Raw genomic sequence first — 23928 nt, forward strand, 5'->3', positions numbered from 1 at the left:
CTTTTTTCACTTTTTATTTTTTAGTTCTGGTGCAATGCAACAAACAAAAATACTTTCAGAATATTTCCCTATTAAAACTTATCTGCCAGATTTTGTGCAGATGTAGTGGGTAATTAGAAGACAAATATATTCTTTTCAGCATCAAGAACATACAGGCAACTTAATTATATTCTTTCACATATTCACGGGTTTTAGTATGAAGTTACCTACACCAAGGAGGGGAAAGGGTGGGAAAGGACTAATGTGTTAAAGCTAATTATGTATCATACATAAAAGTGCACATGTTAACTACTTGAAAAAATTCACATTTATTTACTGTCAAACCGTGTTAAACTTTACACTGGATATTAGTGATGGGCTCATTATTAACAGGTTTACACAAAGGGATGAAAAGAAAAGCAGAATTTGCTGAAACAATTTACATTTCATTAGAACTTTATCATAAAATAAATTAATTACTAAATATAGGCAGAAGGAATATGGAAGAGTAATATTTATGTTTTATTTTATTTTTTAAAAAAGAATAGGCACCTTTTATTCACTAGAAAGTTTGTGAGAAGTGCCCAGTGCCCTCTTTGCCCTCTGTTCAATAATAAACAGAGGGTGACACACAATCTTTTCTAGATTTCACCACATTTGTGCAAGGCATGGTATAACTGGCTTCTAAGAGTTTTCTCCCCATAAAACACGTTCTTTTGGCAATAAGAAATTTAAATGTAAGAATAAATGACTAACTTGTCAAAGCAGAACACTGTATACAGTGGAAAATAAGTGAAAATGGGTAGAACTTACCATGACAGAGTGTAAGAAAAAACATTTTGTAACATATGTGCAACCAAGAGCTTTTCACAATATTTTCTTCAAACTCTTTAAAATTATTTTAATGACAATTATATTTCAGTTGGACACAAATGTATTTATTTTACCCTAGCAATAGAACAAAATATAATTTCTTTAGCCATTTTTCATGAGAATAGTTCATTGTACAGTTGAGGAAACATATGAAATAAGGCCTGTGGCTTGATTGCTAGTGGTTAAACATGTTTTCAATCTTTGCCTTAATGTAAAAGGTTTGCAGTGAGCTGCAAACGGATGCAGAATATCTCTCCTGCTTTTCCAAGTCTTGTCAGGAACAGTAAGGTACAGTAAATTTGTCCCACAGGATTTTAAAGCCTACGTCTTGTATATAATACAATGCAGGCCTACAAAAATGGTGCAGCCATATTTACAAATTTAGTTCACAGACTGCTGCAGCAAAACGGCTGGAGAGTTTTGTTTTGCTTGTTTCACAATTTCTCTAAACAGCAGCAGAATCTTAAAATACCTGGTTGGCATCTCTTTTCTTTGTAACAAATAATTCATTTTAGTATACTCTGTGTATATACAAAGTTTTTGTACGTTCTATAAAAATTCACAGAACTGCAAGGTTCAGTCATCCTTTTTTACACTGGAGAACCACAGGTCAACAGAGCTGTCTCTTCAAGTCGAGTTTGAGGAAGCTGCATCGGGCCAGTGGAGTCTTTACTTACGTATCAATACTTGCATGTGGCCCTGGGAATTCCATAGCTGTACTGTTAAAGACTTGTCACCAGCTGCATCTGTCCTTCCCTAACATCTCCTTCGGGAATACACCCTTCTTTGTTAATGGGGATTATATACCCATCACTGTTGCCCCTGCTGATCTGGTAGCACATCTGAAGCTGACGACCAGCTCCGAGATTTGGCATGCTTTTATAGTAAATGTCCTCGTTCTCACTCCTCCTGGAGGGAGAGAGGTCTTCCTCCATGTCAGGGCCGCTCTCCTGATAGGGAGAGTCTCTAAGATTGGGCATGCTTGTGTAAAGAGAGTCTCTGTTGGGGGACTGTAGGTGATCCTCAGCCTCTGCAGTCAGCTGGGAGACGTAGCTGTCAGTTCCCTCGGGCTTCACCTTCTTCTGCGGTTGGTAGAGAAGGGAATGAGTCCGTTGAGGAATAAGTGGTGCCTCGAGTTCTTTGTGATGGAGCTCCAGCCCTGTGTTGTCACTGTGCATGAAAGATGAAGCATCTGCCACAATAGCGTCATCTTCACTACTGCTCCCTCCAATCACAGGCTTGACTGGTAGTGTGAGCTCAAGGTTATGAGTCTTGCTGCTGCCCCGTAGGTTGTTGTGCACTAATTCTGAAATGATCATTTTCTCAAAAGCAGTATCATTCAGACTTAGTCCACAGTCCACGACTTGCACACCGTCATTATAGTCCCCCTTGCGCAGTGAGTAGCTGTTGTTAAAATTACCATTTAGCGGTAGAGTATCCATGGCACTTGTATCCCTGGCATTGTTCAGTGAATGTCCTGCAACAGAAAAGGGTGAGTTACCGTTACTGTCTCTGTTCCTTTCTAAAGAAACTCTATTTCTTTTGTACAAAACTTTTTAATGTCGTTCAGGACAAAGTTGTATTTGAAAGCTAACACTAGAAGAGTGCCAGGCTTTCCGGCATTCCCAACTATAAACAGTTGCAACCCCTTAGATAGCAGGAAAAAGTGTTAAAAAACAATACTGTTTTCCAGGCAGGGAAAATGGCATATAGAGTATTCCTTTGTCAATTTTGGGGAGACAGTAGTTACTAATTGATTTTGGTCAAATCTCTGACACTTACAAAGAAGACTTCACTCCATGCCCTTGCATAGTTAATGCAAAGCAATTCATTTAGTGACATTTACATTTTAAAGTACAAGACTATGGTTTATAAAAATAAAATTAACAGAATTTGTCCTAAACAACACTAAATTAAAAAGGAATAAGTCACAATACAAAACCGAAAGGCAAATGTACAACACAAACCCACATAACTGGCAAGCAACTTTTTAAACAACATTCTAACATTTCCTTTTTCTGGAGATGAAGTAAAAAAAAGAATGAAAAAATGGACAGATACAAAGAATTTGTGTTAAACAAAGACAGCCATCTCTCATACTGACTGGACCAGCGGCCCACAAGCACCATCCAACAACACGACAGACAGCAGGTGGAATGACTCACTTTGGACAACTCACATCATGTCTGTCTGCTCAGGCTATCTGGCCTAAGAGTAGCTGATATATAAAAGAAAGTAAAATGATTTATTGTAACATGATGAAGAATTTCTAAGCTTCTCAGCAACTTAGTCAGAGCAAGGGTTCAACAAATTAGATTACCAGCAATAGCAGCCTTTTATTTTTTCATTGAATATTTCTTATTCTTTTGATTTTTTTGGTACTAATCATCTGTCTAATAGCAATGGCCCCAGGCTTCTAATGGTCAAAGTTTGCCTGCCGCCCTGCAGTCTGCATCAGTCACAGTGACAGCACCGAATGAACCAGCAGAGTCTACTGTACAAGATTGGCCCATACACACCATGGCCATGGAGGTCGAACGCAGAAATGTTAGAGATTTCTTAAGTATGGGTCACAGAAATTAAACCAAGAATAAATATTAACTATGGAATGGGAGAAGGGTGTCAGCCTTGGCTAATATATTTTTATTTCTAAAGGCATGAAAGATTGGATAAGTCTGTTGACATGAAAAGAGGTTTAGGAGGTAAAAAAAAAAACATGGTAACATGCTCTATTTGAATCAGAGTTGTATTTTCTACAGACACATAAACATGTAAACTAAGACATCACAGTGCTTCTCAAGCAAATGAAAAAAAAAGTCTTAGAGAAAATTAAATGGTCTGCATCATGGAAAGTTAGGTTATTCATTCTCAAAATCCTAGAGAAAAAAAAAATCACTTGTCTATAGATAGGTCTGTAAAAAAAAGAATGAAATGATGTTATTGAAATGAAAACTGACCACTGTGAGGCTGCTGCATTGTATGCAAGGCTTGGAGGAGTTTAGAAAAAATTTAATTCTTGGAAAAAAAAATAGGAAATTTCCCTTTTTAGTGCTCACTCCACTCTTAAAGCTGCAGATATCCTAGAAAACTCAATTTCTTTCAGAAAAAAAAAATCCTTGTATTGTCTAACACAGACTTCATGACAAATAAATATCTGATAATTGTTGGATAAATTATCATTAGCAAAAAATGAGAAAATGGGAGATTACATTTGTTAGTGAGATTCACATGGTTTTGCAAACTTTGTTTCAACTTCTACGTATGAAAAATTGACAATTCAATTTGTATCATGCTCCATGTGTAACAAAACAAAGTTATAATTGTTATTTGTAAGGCTTCCTTTAGCCTGGACAATTCTGTAGCTTTATAAATTCACGTATGTGCCATAATCTTTATTTCTTTAAGATGTATCAACAGAAGGCATTTGGCACTTTAAGTTATAGGTGACACATGGATCACGTGCTAGCATTTGTTTCCTCTGGAGAGGTCCATTCTTTTCAAACATTTTCTTTTCTTTTTATCATTGCTTAATAAATGTAAAAATATATACTGGATATAATCCAAAAGTTGTTTTCTATGATATACTACAGATTTAAGACATCTTTGACTGGTTTTGAAGAGGCATCTTTTTCTGCCCAAGTTCAGGTAATTCACTTGAAGACTTTCCACAGCCTGTAGCAAGATTACTGTGGGAATGCAGAAATGATAAGTCAATTATTAAGCATTTTGGTTGATAGTACTTCAGGCTTTATAGAGCAAATTATTTCAGCATTGCATATACTTAAGTATGGACAGCATTTGCTACAGACCTCTATTATTGACAAAACATAGTACAGACAGATGTACTATTTGAATTTGGTAAGATTTTAGTTGCAAATTGTGAACCACTTGCCCGCTGAGTCTACTTCATGACTGCTAGTTATGTTTTAATTGTGCCCATTAAAAATCATGCTGAAAAAATTTACATTTGATAGGCAAAGTTAAGTTTTACTCCCATACTTGTCTCTCTGTAGGTTGCTAGAGGAAAGCATAAGGAAAGTAAGAAAACAAGAGAATGAAAAGAGAAGCTGCAGTTACGTTAAAAAAGAATTTTAAGAAAAAATTGGAAACGAAGTTCTGTGTTTAATTTAGTGGCAAACATTAATCACAAATAAAGATTATATGCTAGCAGTAATCATGTGATAACTTTTACCAAAATCTTGAGAATTCTGTTAATATTAAATATATATATGCTTTTTTTTTAAAAAAAAGGTAAGCTATTAATATTAGAAAACATAGTAATACAGGATGGGTTAGTGACAATCTCTCCCTCCCCCAATTAAAAACTACAGGTATAAACTGACTAATATTTGCTTTACTCTCAAAGTTTTCTTAAGAAAAACTACCATAAAGCTGCACTATACTATAGTTTGGTTATATTGATAATGCTGGATGCGGTTTTCTATACCTAGGCATCCAAATTATCTTTATTAGCTAATTCATTCCAGAAGCAAATTTTGTCAGCAAGCTTTAGAATTAACTGAACAGTATATTATATAGATAGGATACCTCTAAATGATATAAATCTTGAAGATGGGCTCTCAGACCATGTGATGTCAGTCCTGTAATAATATATTAAGATTTATGCCACCTGTGTTAAAAACATGGATAATTATTGTAAATACTAGCATGATTGAGCTTTTACTATAATATAGTGCAGTTTTAGAAGCCTGGCATAGGCAATACCATAATTTTTTTAATTGAGAAATTAAGGATGTAATAATCAATACATGGCAACTTGAGCATTTTAGAAACAGGGCAAAGATCAGAGCTCTGTTTAGCAGCAAAGAAAGGTAGTTTTATTCGTAAGTAAAGCACACCTGGTGAGTTAAATACAGGAGCTGAAGGGGCATTACATACAACTGTTTCAGCGAGCAATGTGTTATAGGGGTTGTTAGTGCCGTGGGGTCGAAGAAGAGGGTTTGTTAGTAGGTAATTGCCAGTCATTCCTAAAGCAAAAAAACAGAAAAAAAATACATCAGTTCTCTTATTTTAGTGTTACAGTTGTACTAAAGTATTTTTTTTTTGTATTCATCAAGGGTAGTGGACAGGTTGGCAACAGGAATATCTGCTGAAATGTTCTGACTGTATTTGAACTACTAATTTGAAGGAGAAAGGGGAGAGGGAAGTTAAATTTCAGTAATTCACAGGTGCTTTCTAAGTCCCCCAAGTAAACACCTGCTGAGGATGACATTTACTAATTTATACAAAAGCACTGTTAAACAAAAATGGCAATTAAATGCATAGAGATCAACATTATGTTTCAAGATGTTACTGCTTCATATTAAAAACTTAACCACTCAGGCTCAGAAGAGGGAATCTCAAACTTTCAGAATTTACAGGTGTGGGATTATCCCTCATGAAAACATCTGTGTTAATACCAAATCTGATATAAGCAGGAGGAAAAACTACTTTCACAAACAGGTAAAAGGTATGACACATTGCAAAAAGCTTCTCTTAGTAAATGCAAAAGCACACATGCTGAGAAACAAAACAAAACAAAAAAAGACCGTGTATATGAATTATTAGACCATTCACAAAGTCTACATAACAAGAATTTTCATTCTGTAATCTTATTTGCCAGGTTTCAAAAATGAATCATGGAACAATTCATTTGCTTTTGGATAGTCATTTTAAAAGAATTAGGTAAAATATCAAAGCAATGAAATAAACACACATTTCACTCATTCTTATTGACAAAATACAAACCTTTCAGTACTTATCAATCATATGTTCTGCATAGCTAATATAATTTGACTAAAAACATTTTAAAATTCCTGTTGGTTTTAATGCCACACACACTCCTTTTTTCATTTTCAACCAGAATCTCATGAGACCAATGTCAACAATTAAAAATGTCTTTAATATTTCATTGTGATAAACTCTAGCTTATATTATAAATCAAAACATCAAAACTGAAAATACCTGGATAAATTACCTTTCCAAGGATATATACAACATATTTTCTCATACTAAATTGAAATTCACTAAACTTTTATTTAGGAATATGTGTGTATGCATGTACTCCTATCCATCTCTTGTTAAATTCTTTCGTTTTCCAGCATATTATAAGAATTATATTGATTTATATGATAAATTTAAAGTTGCCATGATAGGCACATTAAATGACATAGGCAAAATTACTTTATAAACTTTCATGTATTTTAATTTTATGAGGATTTACTGTTTTTAGCACTTATTTTTCACTTTTTGGAAAAAATGTAAAATAAAAATGTTATAAATAAGAATTTTCACTGCAAAATTGGCACTGTTTTATGTGAATCATAATTATCCTAATTATATTAATGTTTTATGAATAAACTTTCAGAAATGTCTTAGTGAGAAAGGACAAATCTATACTCACTAGGAAAACATTTTAATCTATGGCAAAGCATATTTTCAATAGTTACCTTTTTCAGCCTTACCCTGTTATGTAGAGTTTAAAATTATATTTTCTGCTGTACATTACTGAATAAAAGGAATTTATATGTACTTTCATAAATGATAATAAAGTTAGATTTTCCTAATAACTGACCTTGATTAAGTGTTGAAGTGCTATTGATGTCACCTGAGATAAAAGAAGATTCAGATTGTTTTCTCACAGTGTCATTCCACATCCTTCTTATACGACTCTATTAATATAAAATAGCAAGACAAATACGTTTTGTTAGTTTCCTCAAGCTTACCTTATTAAAGATACACAACGATTTACCCTAAACAATCTGTGTAGGATTATCTGTTGGCCTTTTAAAGAATGTGTGTTGTTTCTGGTCTAAAACTAAGGAGGACTATACTGCCCTGTTGTTTCTCTCATAAGCCTCTGAGTGGTATTTCATCCTTCACTCTTAAAAAGGTGTTATTTTATTCACTTTTTTTAAAAAAGTGGAGATAACTGATTACTCAACCAATGTTTATTGAGTGCCCACAATGAGCACTGTGCTATATGGCCTTAGGATATGAAATGATTATGATATACTTCTTACAGAACTCTCCACAGGAAAGCATGTTTATGTCTAAAGAAACACCTTGAAGAAATATTTGAGAAGAAATTAAAACCAAAATACTAAAAAAGCAAGTATTTGCTATCTGGATCATTATAATGAGGAGACAGTTAGTGCATCTGAACAGAACATGTCTCAGCAGGCCTTCTATAAATAAGGTTAATTAAAGATGCCGTCAAACTCTTTGTTACCTGTGTGCCAGAGGAATACCGAGCACTGGTTCTGGTGGTTGACGCCTTCACGGAACTGTGGGGGCTCTCAGTTGGGAGGCCGCCACAGCAATACGAGTGTCTGAAGCACTTGCCGTATTCTTTTCGTACCTGCATCAAATGATCACGAGACCAGGGGATTAATATGAACATACTGGCTTCTCTCTCTCTCTCTCCCCACTTCTCTCTCATTAAATGAACAGTGAAGACAACCGAGAAGAATTAAAGTTCCACTAGGACTTATCCGTGGAGAAATTTTCAAAATTAAGTTTGATGAAAATTACTGAAATAGTAATCAGAAAAATATTTCAGGCCACTAGACTGGCTACTGGGGTCTTTAAAATGTGATATGGCATGTAGAGAGGCTTTACACCCCATTATTACTATGCAGATGTTAGTTATTAATTAATACCATAGCGATATATCCAAAGCTTTATCCTGTCTATATACTTAGTAACTCCAATTTTGTATGTTGTGCTAAGAAAATAGGACAAAAATTTTAGTATTTTCCTTGCCTAATTACATTTAACCACTCTGTAATTCAGTCATTTAAGTTTTATATGCTTCGTGTCCTCTTAGGTAGGTTAATACATAAACCTCTTTTACTGGATTGCACAGTTTTGTGGGTAACCTCTTTATAATGACAAGACTACTTTGGCACAAGAATAAAGAAAAAAGTACTTTGATACATTTGCCATTAATTAGGATGGAATGTTTTCTTCATTTTCTGATGTGTCTAGCTTTAACATTTAGTGTAGAGAGTCTAAGATGTCTATTCACTTCATTAGCACACGAGGGAACTATTTATGCAATTTCCATTCACATTAATGAGTTACCCATGTAATTTCCCTTTTCCCCTGAAGCTTGGATATATGAATAGATGGAAAAGTTGTTAGGCCTAAAAAGAAGTTTCGACTAAACTTCAAAAAGTAAAGTCCAAGTAACTGCTAAATAATAGGGCCCCACGTAGAGCAGTGGTAAATAATTGGGAGGGTACGTGGAGAGGGTGCTGAACTATGTACGACTATACTGGCATATAGACGTGTTTTATTGTGGATTAGAGCCAGACTCTGAAATTACAAGTCAGACAAGAAAGAGAAGTTGCATAAGAAAATATTTTTTTCTAGTGGGTTGTAAAAAACACTCAAAGGCTTTCTGCCCGTCCCCACAAGTCTATGCCCAGTAACTGCCTGCAAAGACCATGACTTTAACACTTACACTCTTTGCAAAATTAGAAAATTCAAGTCACTATATGATCTTTTAGATCTAAGTGCACTTGCATTTTCATCTTCTTAGCTTTATTTAATTACACCTATTAGAACAAATAACAATGCAATTGAGCTTTCAAAGCATTTTTTTGGCCTAAATATGTTCATTCAAGAAGTAAGACCATGATTTTAACTTAACCATCTTATATCATATTCTTAACAATCCATCCTGGCAGCATTTAACTGGATGTGACCAAGACTAACTAGAATATGTTCAAAAGAAGTGCAACACAATGCTTTTAAAATATAATTGTTAATTTTAAAAGCATAGCAAAATCTCATTGTTCAATTAACATATGAGGAAATATTCACTACTCCACCCTTTTTCTATGTCTGTGCTTTATGTCAAAGATGTTTGGCACACGAGCAAAGAAATTATGACTATATGGTAATATGCCTGTATACAAAGTGTTCGTTTATGTAGAAAATACATAAAATTCAAAATAATTATAATGCTACGGTTATCCTTGTACAATGTTTTTAGAAAGTTAAAGTTCATTGTTATTAAAGAACACATCATACCTCACAAAAAATTTCTACACATCTAATGGCTGTTAACTGCTATGAAATGCTGTATAACCAAGACAATGGCAATCAAAATGGTATTTTATCCAAATAATACCCTCCGGTGTTGGTTTTGCCTAATGCCTATATTGCTGTGAATGTACATTATCTGTCAGTATTGCACATTCCACTGCCATTATCTCAAAATTATAGCTTATTCAAAACTGATGGAAGTAACAACACTATCATCTTGTCAGGACTGAAAACATAATAGTTTTCACTTTCACAATTCTATTTCTCTGTTCAATTTAGTGACCAACTAGTAATAACAGAATAAAAAGACTACATTAGATATGTAGAAAGGGAAAGGATGATATCTAGTGAAAGGCATGGAAATTTTAAACCCAAATGGCAGCCAAACAATTCACCTGGGTTTACATCTTGTTGCTACAGATTAAAGTTTTTCATTTGTAACTTTAAGTTTGGAATTATTTTTGCTGACTCCACTTAACATAAAATTAGGACAAAATAATAAGATGTGAGGTACTAATTATTGGTTTCTAGATCTTTCAAAACTACTCAAAAGGCAACATTAATATTCATTTTTTATATGTCTGGTGCTTTAAAAAATTAGCATCATTTATCCTTATAATCAATTTCATTTTGGACCACTGCATTCCCTTTAGTGAGCAAAGAATGAGCTTATTTAATATTTTCTTTTACCTTGTATACCCTTTGTACAAAGCCTTTTACAGAACTTACTAGCAAAGAAGAAATCTGAATGTAAGTATCATTTATACACTCTCACATTGAGATCCAAGAGATGTTTGGTATAAAATATGTCAATATTTTATTTGTGAAGCTTAAATTTTCAGACAGGCATTAAAATTAGTTTATAATAAAAAATATGATCCTATTTAATAATATGCCTGTTGTAACTTAAAATCTTTATTATATCTATTATTTTCAAATCAAAGAACAAGCAAACTGAGGCCCCAGGTGTTTTCAATTACTTACTTTCTTTTGGAGGGCACAGTGAAAGATGAAAATGAACACTCCCTGGAAAGCATTAAAGATGGTGAAGAGATACGCCATCACAATAGTCTCCTCATTAATAAAAAGTAACCCAAATGACCAGGTTAGGCCAAGAAGACACAGAAGAGCGAAAGCACCAAGCACCCAAGACCTGAAAAAATAAAGGGAATTTTTTTAACAGGTTCAATGAGGGGAAAACACAAATTATGCTTAAATATTAACATATCAGTAGCAGTTGACTTTCTCTATGTTCACATTAAAATTCAACAGCATTTTGGCTTTAACCTTTCATTGATTAAGAAAGAACAATAGCATTTAGTACTGCAGCCTCCAGTGAAAACAGCAACAGCAGGTATGACCTTTTCTTAGTCCAGAATAAACAAGGTATCAAAACTACATTAAAATACAAGATGTACAATAGCCCAAGATTTTGTCTTCTATATGCATTTGGTAAAAGAAATTAAGGAGTCCTAGAGTTTACTCCTATATTTTTATTCCTGCGGTGTACTCATATGACACTGAATAATGTGACACATACAGAAAAGTTAAATGGCAGATAATCACTTAACACCTAAACTTCAGAGTCTAATGAACTAGTCTTAGGTGAACCTACGGTTTTATAACTAAAGCATGAAGAAGCCTCGCTGAAATGGGACAAAAATATGAGAACAACTTCAAAATAAAATAATTTTGGAGAGATTTCATCATGAATAGCTTAAGGAGAAAAGAACTGTAGAAAATAGGACGGAATGAGGATTTAAAGTCAGTGCATTCCATGTCTAACTAATGATCTTACTTGATAAATGGCTTATTATCTTCATAGCTAGAAAGCATTATAAGCAGAAAAGAGAAACAAAATTATTAGACAGAATTAAAATAGAAAGTAATAAGAAAGCATTTATATATTTTATAAATTAGTCAAAATTAAGAAAGTCAAAATGCAGAGGCAAGCAATTAAAAAATAAAGGCATATTATAGTTTAAAAATACCACAGCAAATTAGATATTCCAAAATAATCATAAAAATTAAGGGCAATTCATGATATTGACGGATTTGTAAAAAATATAAATCATGCCATAAATTTGTTACTGTAGGGTTCTACCTTACCCAGGTAAGTCCGTATTATAGTAGCCATCACAAACACGGTAATTACTGGTGTAGATGAGAAGACAGAAAGAGGAAAAGGAAGAAAAGAGAGAGATGCTAAAGATTAGCTCTCTCTCTCACCATGCAACATGCAATGAAGCTGGCACTAACCTATCTAAAGCATCTAATTTTTAAAAAAATTTACCCCTACTATAGATCTGCCATTTTTTACATTAAAAATAGTATTTTTCACAACCCCATTATAACCAACTTGAATAATACCTCCTCAAATTCTAAATTAAACGGCTTATATTTTAAAAATAACTCTGAAAATGATTCCATAGGATAGTTTAATGAATCAACAGCTATCAATTTTTTGTTAATTAGATAGCATTTTTCCACTAATAGAATATTGCAGCTTTTATTCAACATTAAGATAAAGTAAACATTTGTTTAATTAGCATGAAACAACAGATAATCTTCAAGTTAACAATAGTAATAGAGTAAATTCTCTTAGGAAAACAGGATTAGGAGTAGAAACTGCTCAGAATCCTTACAGCAAAAAGTCATTTAACAAAACAAACTTAACATAATCATATCAGCCATGCAAATAGAAACATTATTTTAAACTGCATTTTAAATTCAAATGAAATTGCTACAGTGATATGAAATTTCCACGAAGCCACTGAAACAATTTCTTGGCTCTAGATCAAAATAGAAATTATCTAATTTTTGACCCATGTCTGTGACATAGTAAAACTTAGACTCAATCTTGATTAGTAAAACTTCATTCTGAATAATTTCTACAGTTGATAGAAGGTGGAAATCCCTGTGTTCCCTGTGGAGAGTATCTTTTACTTAGTTTGTCCAGTATTAAAATTAAAATACAAAATACTTACTTAATGTTTTCCAACCTGCTAGAATCTGGTTTCAAAGTGTTTGAATGCTTCACCATTTTGCACAATGTGATCACCAGGAAGATAATATTTAGCTGTTAGAACAAATAAAGAATTAGACTACTATGAACAAAGAGTTAAAAAAATAAATAAGGTTTTGCATATACATCAACGGCATGTGTATATGGTAGGCACCGACTCAATTTTAGTCTATGTGTGCAATGATCAAGTCGTCTATATAAAAAATACTTGGCTATGTATGATCAATTCTTTCATAGATCATTTGACATGAAATTGCAACCTCATTAAGTCGGTATCACGTGGTAATGATTAAATAAATTAGAAAACCTAAATTAGTTTCTTTAGCTAGATATACTCCCGGGCCTAAAAGCCATTTGATGGAAATACTGAAGTGAATTCCTCAGAAGGGGCATTTACATCAAGTAATCTATAGTGGAAAAATCACTGGGTTCGGTCTAGCTCTTGATTTTGATGGATTAAATGAGGATAGTAACATTTGCACCATGTATTTATAACGTAATTGTGAAGATCAAATGAAATGACATATAAAAATGTTAGTTATATAAGGTAAGATAAAGTTTTGATATAAATATTTTTGCTATTTAACTGTTAAAAGCCATCAGTGCTTTTTTCTATGTCTCCATATTATAAGAAAGTAGGTAAATTCTGGCAAAAGGCTGTTTTGAGTCCTTCTAAACATTGAGCTGTGCAAAGAATGTAGGTATAAACAAAAGCAAGCTGAGGAAGGTTCTGACACAGGAGGAAGGTTAGGGGACTCCAGAAGGTCAACATGAGTGATCTCAGAAGAAAGGAGTTGTATTTTGACAGAGAAAAGACAAAAGTTTGTAATTTGCATTTATTTCTACAGGCACCTGGCAGAATGTTGGAGGGAGAAGAAACAGTTCCATTTTTATGTTCTAAAAATAGAACTAAGCTAGACTGCTCTTGGATTTTTTTTTTTTTGACATTTTATTTTTGGATTACTTTTAAAAAGACAAAAAAAAAAGTTATTTTGAGAGCTATACATGATATAGAGAATATCAACCAAATAGTATATACAGAAAAGGACTCATTTCACTCACTGTATGTGGGATGAATTCAATATTTTAGTGGCAGATAATCAGCATAACCTTGTTGCCATAACATGCGCTCATTTCTACTGAGTCACAATATGACACGATCAAATGATAACATTATTTTACTCATTCATCACTGCTTCTGATTTTATAATCAGAAAAAATGATTTTGTCTACTGTGCCTTAAGATTTCTCTTAGATGTACAATTCTCTCTTATGGGGTAAAATGAGGTTAATGGCCATAATTTGCAAGTGTTAGCAGATAGCATTCTATCTTTCAATGTTAATTACTTGGGGACAAAGTGGCTCTTTGTTTAAAAAAAGTATTTAAAAAATCAATTTCTTAAAATACTTACCTAGAGAAAAAGTAAACAAAATGGTAGAAACATTACCTGGCTTTATTTTCTGAAGATTGTTCTAGTTGGTCACAATATAAATAAATGCCTGAATTTTCAGGGATGTTACACTACTAACACATTTCATTCAGCAAATATTTATTGACTTTCCTGCTCCAAACAAGGATGCACTTATTGCATTGTGGATTAAGTAAGAAACAATTCCTGCCTTTGAGTAATTAGAGATATCCTTCTAATAGTACAGTAAATATTTGTTTGAGTTTTTAAAGAATCACAGTAAATTGTATCTCTAATTGTTAAAAAAAAAAAAGGGCAAAGTCAACAGTGTTACTACTTTTAAATTTTATGGCAACAGTAGCCTTAACTAGTAAAATTCAAGGGTGGTTAAAAACAAGAACTCCATAAATATCCTAAAAACAAACCAATTAACTACAACTCTTAGGTAAGATGGCTGCTTTACAAATTCAGAGTTAAAATTCTTTAAATTTTTCCCCCTTCTTTCTGAAGGTCCTGATAAGAACATTTATTTTTTTCATTCCACACTTCTGAACAGAATCTTGTTTCTTCCCTCCTTTTCTTGAACTATTTCCTGAAGCATACAGGGGCACAATTTGGTGTTCATTGTTTTCTAAGCATATTAATTATCCTCTCATCCCCACCAGAACAAAATATTAGAAATGCTGGTACATTCCAGAAGGGAAAATTTCCACTACTATGTGTAAAATTATAAGGAAAGTAAAGAATGTGAATGTGGGCATATAAACTGTTATACCATGAAAAGAAAATGAGTAGAAAATGTTAAATTCTTGGAGGTAAACTTGGAACAACAATTTTTCAATGAAGAAAATCAGCTAAAATTTTCCAATAAAACTGAAATAAAATGAAATCTCCCTATATAAAAATACAATGAAAGCCTAAATATGATAAAGTCACTTTTTCTAGTTAAGACTAACCTAGTTGAATGTGCCACAGAAAATATTATCTCATTTAATCCTTTAAGAATAGGCTATTCAATGCATTTCTCTCCTTTTGCTCCCCTCACTCTACTGAGGTTTTTTAACATTATATATAAGTGTTTAGTGTATCTTTCCAGTTACAAATATAACATGTTCATAATACAAGTTCAGAAAATACAGAAAATTACATGGGAAAACAGTAAGTATAAAATCTCCCTCCAGAGGTAGCAGGCAGCACTTGTATACCTATTTTACAAATTACTAAGACACAGTAATACCTTGCAAAGATTACTTAGCTATTATAATGTCAGTGCTGAGATTCAATACACTGTGGTCTAGCGTCACAGAACACAGTCTTTCCAAATTAAATTAACCAATTCATTTTGGGTAAGAAAATTAGGCGTCTTCTAATAAAACAAAGATTTACTAGTTCTATATTTAAAAGGTTCCATTCCTATAAAAAATAATCCAACTTAAAAGTCACTCAGAAATGATCAATGAATTGAATATAAATTAGAAAATTAATTAATATGTAAAATACTACCTCAAACATAGGCGGTATAATAATAGGGATACTCTTCAAATGACTTCTGCCTGATGGACTTGTCAGAACTGACTAATTCTCCATTTCCCTTGTAAAACAGTACCATCCCACAACCAGCAACTGACAAAACCACCCACACTTCTACTCCCACTGGACAAGCTGTACGCTTAACAGTTAGTTGTGCTTTCTCCAAACTTGTTTTTGCCAGTTATGCTCTCACATAGTTACGTATCACACAAATGCATAAGACCCAAGTGCACACATGAAATAAAAATTTAAAAAGCTTTTCTTTCTAATATACCTACAAGTGAATGCGTTCAACAGACTTAAAAGTCTCTTTAAAGACAACTGAAGGTATTGGAAAAAATATTCATAAAACCACAGAATTTTTGCACTCAGATTATTTTATAAGTGTACATTCTCCAATTTAAAGAAACTGAAAATAAAACTTACAGCCAATGCACTATTTAGATTGCCAAGAAATTTATAGCTAAATCCAATACTAATTTAGACTCTGAAATATGACTCGATGGCACATAAATAATGAGGCAATAGTATACCTAAAAAATACCATCATTTCAAGACAAAGTAGTTTTGAAAAGAAGTGTGCAGACAGGCTATGAATCACAACATAAGATGGCAAAAAATGCTAAATGTAAGATTTTTCTTTTCCCTAATTCATTTAAAAAAAATTTCACTAATACATATTATTTACTAACCTTATTAGAGAAATGAAAAAATATTTATATCATTTAAATATTGAACAATTTATGCTACCACCAACATATATGACAGCGAAATATTTTCTGGAATTAAATAGAACATATACCAAAGCATAAACACATTTTAAAAATGTGGTTTTACAGTTCTCTTTTTTTTTTTTTCCCAATGTTTAAGAAATGTAAAGCTAAATTTTAGTTTCACAGAATAACTACTGTTGCTATAATCTTTTTTGGAAGTAATACATTCTTATGATTTTGTAGGGTAAAATATTTCAGTAGATTCCTCCCCCCTTCCTATTCTTTTCTTGTTTTCTTAAAATACAACTGTGGGAATCAGAACAAGAACTAAAGGGGCAAATAAAAACATCTTTGATAAAATCTATAGTCACTTTAAGACAAAAAAGTTTGGCTTCAAATGAACTACTGGCTGCAAATCTGAGTTTCTTTCTTCTTTGCATTTTTCTCATGACATAAATGTCTCTTTCCAGCCATATACTTCTGTGCTGCTGTTTTTTCTTTTCTGGTTAGAATAAGTGATTTCTTTCTCCTTTTTACTTTTACTTATTCCCAATTTATTTTTCTGTATTTGGTATGCATTTAAAAAAAAAAAAGACAACACAACCCTTACACATGGTATTTCCCCTTCTTCTCACTGGAAGACAGGCAAAGAGGCAGAAAAGAATATCCCCGCCATCCAAATGCTCTCTTCTCCCTTCACTTCCAATGCAGCCAATTTTGCTCCTCTTATTTTTTTTCTTTCCAACATAAATATTAAGTTCAAATATAATATTTTGGAATATGTTGAAAAGTTCTATGCATCAGTGAGAAAGGACAAAGCTGGACTTAGAGCTATATACACAAAGATTTGTCTAAATCTGGTAGGTACCTGTAGTCAATTATTCACACAGAAGCCACTAGTAAGTATAGGTTATTAGGACTGTATTACACATTGTGTCAACCCACCAGCCTAAATGCCCGTACTGATGATTTATTTTGGTGATGAAGCAACTCATTTAGGAATTAAGCAGATTTTTAACTCTGCTCCAGGCATGTGTGTGTGAGCGTATGTGTGTGTACAGGTAAAGATCAGTAGGTGGCTATCTCTCAGTAGAACCTTTTGTGAAGGGGTAAGAGTAAATTCAGAAGAAAAAAAATTTCCTATTCAGCTAAAAATTGTAAATCAGCAAACTGGATCATTCTTTCTCTCTCCCTGACAAATATCACTCCTTTACCTATCCCCAAATAATGATTTCATAAATTATTATTTATAATAATCAGCCAGTATAATCTGCTGATGAAAGTCAACACTGCTTAATAATATGGCACAGCTAAACTTCACCCATATTGATGAACATGGAAATACAAAGAAGTTTAAAAAAAGAAAAAGGTACCACAGATTACAGGAGTGCAGTTTGTTTTATGGTCATCAACCTGCTCAATTGAATCACATCCGTCTAAGCTTAGCAGCTTAAAATTCATTCCATAGCTTGCAATGCTGACATGGATATGATAAGACAGAAGAACAGAAACATCACTCTGAAGTAACCTAGCTGAACTGCACATGTTCTGACCCTTTTTGTCCTCCCTGGAGCTTTTGCTACCTGGCAAATGCAACTCTAAAACTGTACTTGTATCTCCAGATCTTTGCTGTTAGCCAAGCAGAAACCTATTTCTCCCTGGGACTAGCAGCCAGAGAGGTGTTCTCTGAAGAAGACTTCTAAATGAGTGTGTGAGCTGAACTCTTACTGAACTGAATTAATTATTAACGATGCAGATGGAGCTGTCCAAATGATAAGAACAGCTCCTGACGTGTCATGATCCAAGCTTTCATTAAACCATTTCAGGCATACTAATGGTTTCCCACTGCTCATTACTTACCAGCACTTTTCTCATAGATATAATAACTCTAGTGCCTGTAGGCAAGACATTCTATAGAAATGCAGAAGTAGGAAGTTTTATCTTCCTTAGCATATTATTTTTCTTTATAGATTATTATTTAAAATGTACACCTATTTAATACAACTAATTAAACAGTTTCAATTCAGAAAAGTTAGAAATGCAAAGCTATACTTCCCAGGAATATAAATAGGTAATTTTTGCTGTAAGAATATTTCTTAAAAGGATGGTATAAAATATAATTTATATTTTTAAGATCTGTGTCTAAATTGAGTTTTAAATATCTTATATGACCAGAGGGATATATGTAGGTAAATGTATTTTCAACAAACATATGCTGTACAATCATAACTCAATTTAGGGTAGATATTGTTTAGCAAGATAATGTTTTGTACTCTTACACCACTCTTAGTCTCCCTCTCTTGTGTCGGGATGATTAGAGGGCAAAGCAATGACAGGAGAAGAATTCCAAGGAGATCTTCACTGAGATTGCTACCTGCTGGGGTTTTTTGTTTGTTTTTAAGTTGGGAATACTGTTCCAAAAAGCCTGCCACATCTCAACCTAAAGGATTTGGTACAAGACAAAAATGACAAGACTAATAAATAATAGTGGGCCTCTTATTGTAAATGGGCAATATAATAAAATGTCATTTACCTCTTTTCTTACTCAAAGCTGAGTATATGTAAATATTAACTCCTTTTGCTAAGTGAAAATTTTTTTAATATTCTAAAGTCTGTACTTATCTTCAGAGACATAAGATAAAGAAATCTGCAGTATAACAGAAGTAAACACACAATATTTTCATAGACCAAACATCCCTAAAGCAGTCTTTAAACTTTTCAAAGTATAAATGTGTTTGACCAAGGGCTTACGAGAAAAAAGCAGGCTGTATCTTTAAGGATCATACCTCTTCATGTCAGCTGTTTGTCATTTAACTCTAGATAGGCTTAGGCTGTGTTAACAGAGGAACACCAAGAACAAAAACTGGGGCAATCATCTGGATTGAATAATTCTGATGAGAAATCAGTTTTCCTAGGAATACTTGAGGATGTTTTACTGGTTTGACTCTTACAGGCATTCATCTCAAATTTTCATTTTGCTTTGTAAAAATAATTGTGTAAAACAATTAATTTTAATGATAAACATACATACACTTGAAGTGGCTTTAAGTTTCCTTCAACCACTAAAAATTTCTCTCAATTTTTATGAAACATTATTTAACCATAAAAAGTATCCTAAGGAGATTATTTGTGTCACTTTTTTGAAAAAAATTAAGAAAAAATATCTAAAATAGGAATAAAAAGATATAGGTAATATTTAAACTTGTTTCTTTTTCAATCTTATAATGGTTAATAACACTCATTTCCATCAGTATGGTGCTGCAACTGAGTGAAACTTTTAAAAACTGAAATCTAGATACTTTACCTATACTCTTTTATTTCAAAAATATTTCAAACATCACTAAGGGTAATACAAGAAGCTTAAAAGTACCTTAATGTCACTATTCTTAACTTGTATCAAATTCACGTAAAATATTTCTTAAAAACCAATATTTTTACTTGGTATCTTAAGTCTCACAAAAGTAATTTTATTTCTAATCAGTTTAAAGTCCATTTAATCTTCATTTATTAATCTAAGTTTATGCAACTTTTTATGCCCTAAAAAGAATTTAGGGTATAGACATTCATTTAAAAGTACTAAATTACTAAGTGGAACTTAAGACAGTAAAAATTAAGGTAATGTTCTTTCACTTTTCTGAAACGTTCCTTTAATTCATAGTATGGCCTATATTGAGTATATTTTTTAGATTATGACATGATATTTTAGCATACTGAATTAGAGACGGGAAAAGTACTTTTTAGAGGAAAGATGTTTTTTAGAAATAGTATTAATTAGCAAATGTATAAACTCAATAATGGTATATTATTTTAAATATACCATATAAATATCCTGTGAGACAGACTGTTTATAAATCTTTGAATGCATAGATAAATTAACTAAAACAAATCATCCTTGTTTGAATAGCATTGCCAAAAAAGCAAGCTGAAAAGGGAGTAGTCTGCTTACCAGAATAATGAAGGTAACAGGTCCAATGAAACTCCATATAAAATAGTTATCAACATGAAGCCAGCAACTATTATGAAAAGAAAAAAATATGCATTAAGTAGCTTCGATGGATCCTCAGCATCACATGGAAAAAGAATTTTAAACATCTAACAAATAAAACTATATCTACATTTGCCTTTGAAAATTGATTTATCATGGGTGAGAACAATTCTAATAATTCTGAGTTGGCTTTGACTTAACGAAGGATAGCAATTGATTTATTTCAGCCTGCTTGTTTTACATTTGATAAAAACATACAAAATTGTGTTTGCTTGAGGAAAACAATAAATACCACCCCACCCCTAAGACCTCTGACTTTACTAAGAAAGACTTGAAACTCAATATTCCAAATTTTCTCATCATTTTAAAGTTCTACATGTAATCATTAAAATTTGCCTTTCAGATCTCTCTGAGCTAAAATGCTTAAAAAAAAAACCTGTTCAGAGGTTATGTTTGTTGCAAAACAGTGTAGCATAAATATAATACCTCTACTAGGAATGGATGCATACCAGGAAAAAAAAAAATCAAAGCACAGAACTCATACAGTATTAGAGTAAATGATGCATAAACTTATTAAGACAGATTTTACTTAGTGGTTCATTTTTCATATAACACTGAATCCCCACTGAATTCCTTTTATTTGTCTTTCATCATCTGTACAGTTAAAAAGCTTTCTTTAGTCCAAAGAATCTTTATATAACTAATTTTATCAAAGAAAAAAATAAACAGAATTGGAAGGCAAATTCATGCCTCTAGCAAATAAAATCCTTAGAAACACGGCTGTGTCTACCTTCTGTCACTTTCCGTAAATATCTGTATTTTTGTAAATGAAAGACAGTGACTCATTTTAATCCTTTCAAACTGCTTGATAAAATATTATCAAAGTAAAACATATGGGATGGAATGTGCTACTGTCACAATTCAGAATGAGAGTTAGCTAGAGGGTCGGCTGCACAAAGAGAGCTAATGAAGCATTAGCTTAAAACTGAGTAGTTAAACCTGTCAGATGCTTTAAGTTCAGAAGAATTTTTACTTAATATCTTTCTAAGGCCAAAAAGTTATTTACTTTTTCAATTTGTTTCAGGTCAATCTTTTGTGTTAAAAAGAAAGTCCATAATTTAGAATCTGCCTCACCAGAGAACAAATCCTCTGAACCTAGAAAATTACAAAAGACTTGATTGTAATTTGTGCACGGCATGCCCGTTCTCTTACCAATAAAGCTTTCAGAGGCTATTTTAATCTGTCAGGGACCCTCACTGACAGCTAACAGGCTTTAAAAAATTATTCACTTGAAAAACACTCAGGTCACTTGCAATTACTTACGCTTTTTCTGTTCCATAGCTCTTATAGTCAATAGCAGCTGAAACTCCAACCACGGTGGCAGGAAACAAGTAACCAGCAACATAGTAATATTTCTTCCTTGAATATTCACTTTCAAAAACTTCAACTAACATTAGGTAGAGCTGCACACCTTCTAGGCACATCCAAGCAAAAGCCGCCAAAAAGAAGAAGTGCAGAAGTCCTGCAAATATTGGACATGCAATCTACATGGGAAAAGAACAAAAAACACAAAAGAAAACTTGTGAATACGATCAACCCACTCCAAACCTCTAAAATATTCACTGACAGAAATCACTATTGTTTTTCAAATGTTATTTGGAGTAAACTATTGCTTCCTCAACATATCTTTTTCATAAATGGAAACAAATTAAAAACACTTCCAAACCTGAAGACTATAATGGTTAAAGAGTATAATGCCAAGTGTGCTAGATTTCATCACTATAAGGACACTACTATTTTTAGTGAAATTAAACATCAAATAAGAAAACATATCATAATTTCTCTTCTCAAATTATCCATTGTGAAATCTAAATATTCTACTTATAGATGATTTGCTTCACAAGTCTTTAGAATAGTTGCTTGCAAATACATTATTTCTACTTTTTTCTATAATGGAATTTTAAAACTTTGCTTTAATGGCAAAAACCCTGGATTTAATTACCTAGGATTATTTTTCTGTCCTATCTGGTACATTCATAAATTCATACCAGTGCAGATGAATACGGGGTAAAGCATTAACTAATTAAGTTCTGTTTCTGACATTGAGACCACATGATGAATAAACTGCTTTGAATATGAAGAAGGAATCATTGGTCAGAATGACTATGTAAGCAAAATAACAATTTCTAAAATAGGATCCTTACATTACGGTATCCCCAGCATTCAAATTACATCTTACTAAAAACTCAGAAAAATGCAACTATCTTAATACACAAAAATAATTCATAACAATAACTTAATAATTTGGCTATCTTTTAATTTATTACAAATTATCTTTCAATATTGTCATGTCAATTATATCAAGTTATAAGGTCAAATACTGATATCAGCATGATACATGGATTCACACCTATTCAAATAATTTTCAGCGATCCAAGGTCAATAAAATTCACAGGTGCTTACCGTGTATTTTGTCTTATCAATCCCTATTAAGAAAATAAATTCAGCAATGAAAAGGTTGATACAAAGGTTCTTGTGAATGGTATTACGGTCACTCTGTAGACCACGGAAAAAGCAGAAGGTGAAGATGCAGATAGCCAGGCAAACAAGGGAAATAACTATTCCCACCCAGGTGATGACTGTGAGAAGTAATTCATGAACTCCATCTTTATACTGAAAATAAAAAGATATGAGCAACGTTAGTATTCCTGCATTACTACAAGTAGAGGAAAGATAGTTTTCACATGTACAGTTCATCTTTTTAATACTCAACTCCCTGAAGAATAATTTTCATGTGAGTTCAAACAGGGCTTAATACTAAAAAGAAATTTTGATCATATAATAAAGTTCAAGATTATCTTATTGATTTTCATATTTAAAGAACAATCTATGAAAGAGAAGGATTTTACCTAGAAAATAAGAGCCCAGTGATTTTGAAATAATGATTTAATTAATAAGATAAACATATGAAAAAATATTTACATGACAGAATAAAGGATACTTGGTTATGATTAAAAATAACTGACCTTCTAATGATTTTCTAGGCTAACACATATGTCAAATTTGAAGTTTCTATTTTCTCCTTGGGTTTCTATATGTTTACATAGTGAGAGTTGAGTACACAATAGACCTGAGAGTTTTCATGCTGTATTTTAAAAATATTTTTTATCTTCTGGCAATCATTTTCTTAATCACAAGAAGAAATACTAAGACATATTCCAGAACCACTCTGAGTTTTCAAAATCTACAGCTTTGCACAGTGTTAGGAAACTTAAAGTGAAAGTTGCAAAAATAAGATTCGAACATTCAAGATGGGAAGGGCATGTTAAAATGTTGAGCCTTCTGTCTCTTTTACATGAC

The 23928-nt window shown here is 32.6% G+C and overlaps 1 protein-coding gene across 10 annotated transcripts in view; it reads right to left on the reverse strand.

The window, feature by feature from the left end:
• Positions 1–289: 289 nt before the first annotated feature.
• ADGRL2 (adhesion G protein-coupled receptor L2) overlaps positions 290–23928 on the reverse strand; it is a 188292-nt gene continuing 164653 nt past the window's right edge. For 3 of the 10 annotated variants that reach the window (XM_045547671.1, XM_045547672.1, XM_045547670.1), the window contains 8 exons: positions 23032–23241; positions 21892–22112; positions 20530–20596; positions 12894–12985; positions 10891–11059; positions 8084–8212; positions 7427–7523; positions 290–2329 (listed from right to left, as the gene is read on the reverse strand). In XM_045547671.1, coding sequence (XP_045403627.1) covers positions 1575–2329; positions 7427–7523; positions 8084–8212; positions 10891–11059; positions 12894–12985; positions 20530–20596; positions 21892–22112; positions 23032–23241 — 1740 coding nt within the window. In that variant the 3' untranslated portion in view covers positions 290–1574. Of the gene's footprint in view, positions 2330–5399; positions 5483–5711; positions 5841–7426; positions 7524–8083; positions 8213–10890; positions 11060–12893; positions 12986–20529; positions 20597–21891; positions 22113–23031; positions 23242–23928 lie in introns of those variants that run through there. The other 7 variants (XM_045547675.1, XM_045547673.1, XM_045547676.1 and 4 more) reach the window with 5 other exon arrangements.

This window comes from Lemur catta, chromosome 3 (assembly GCF_020740605.2).
Source record: "Lemur catta isolate mLemCat1 chromosome 3, mLemCat1.pri, whole genome shotgun sequence".
NCBI lineage: Eukaryota > Metazoa > Chordata > Mammalia > Primates > Lemuridae > Lemur > Lemur catta.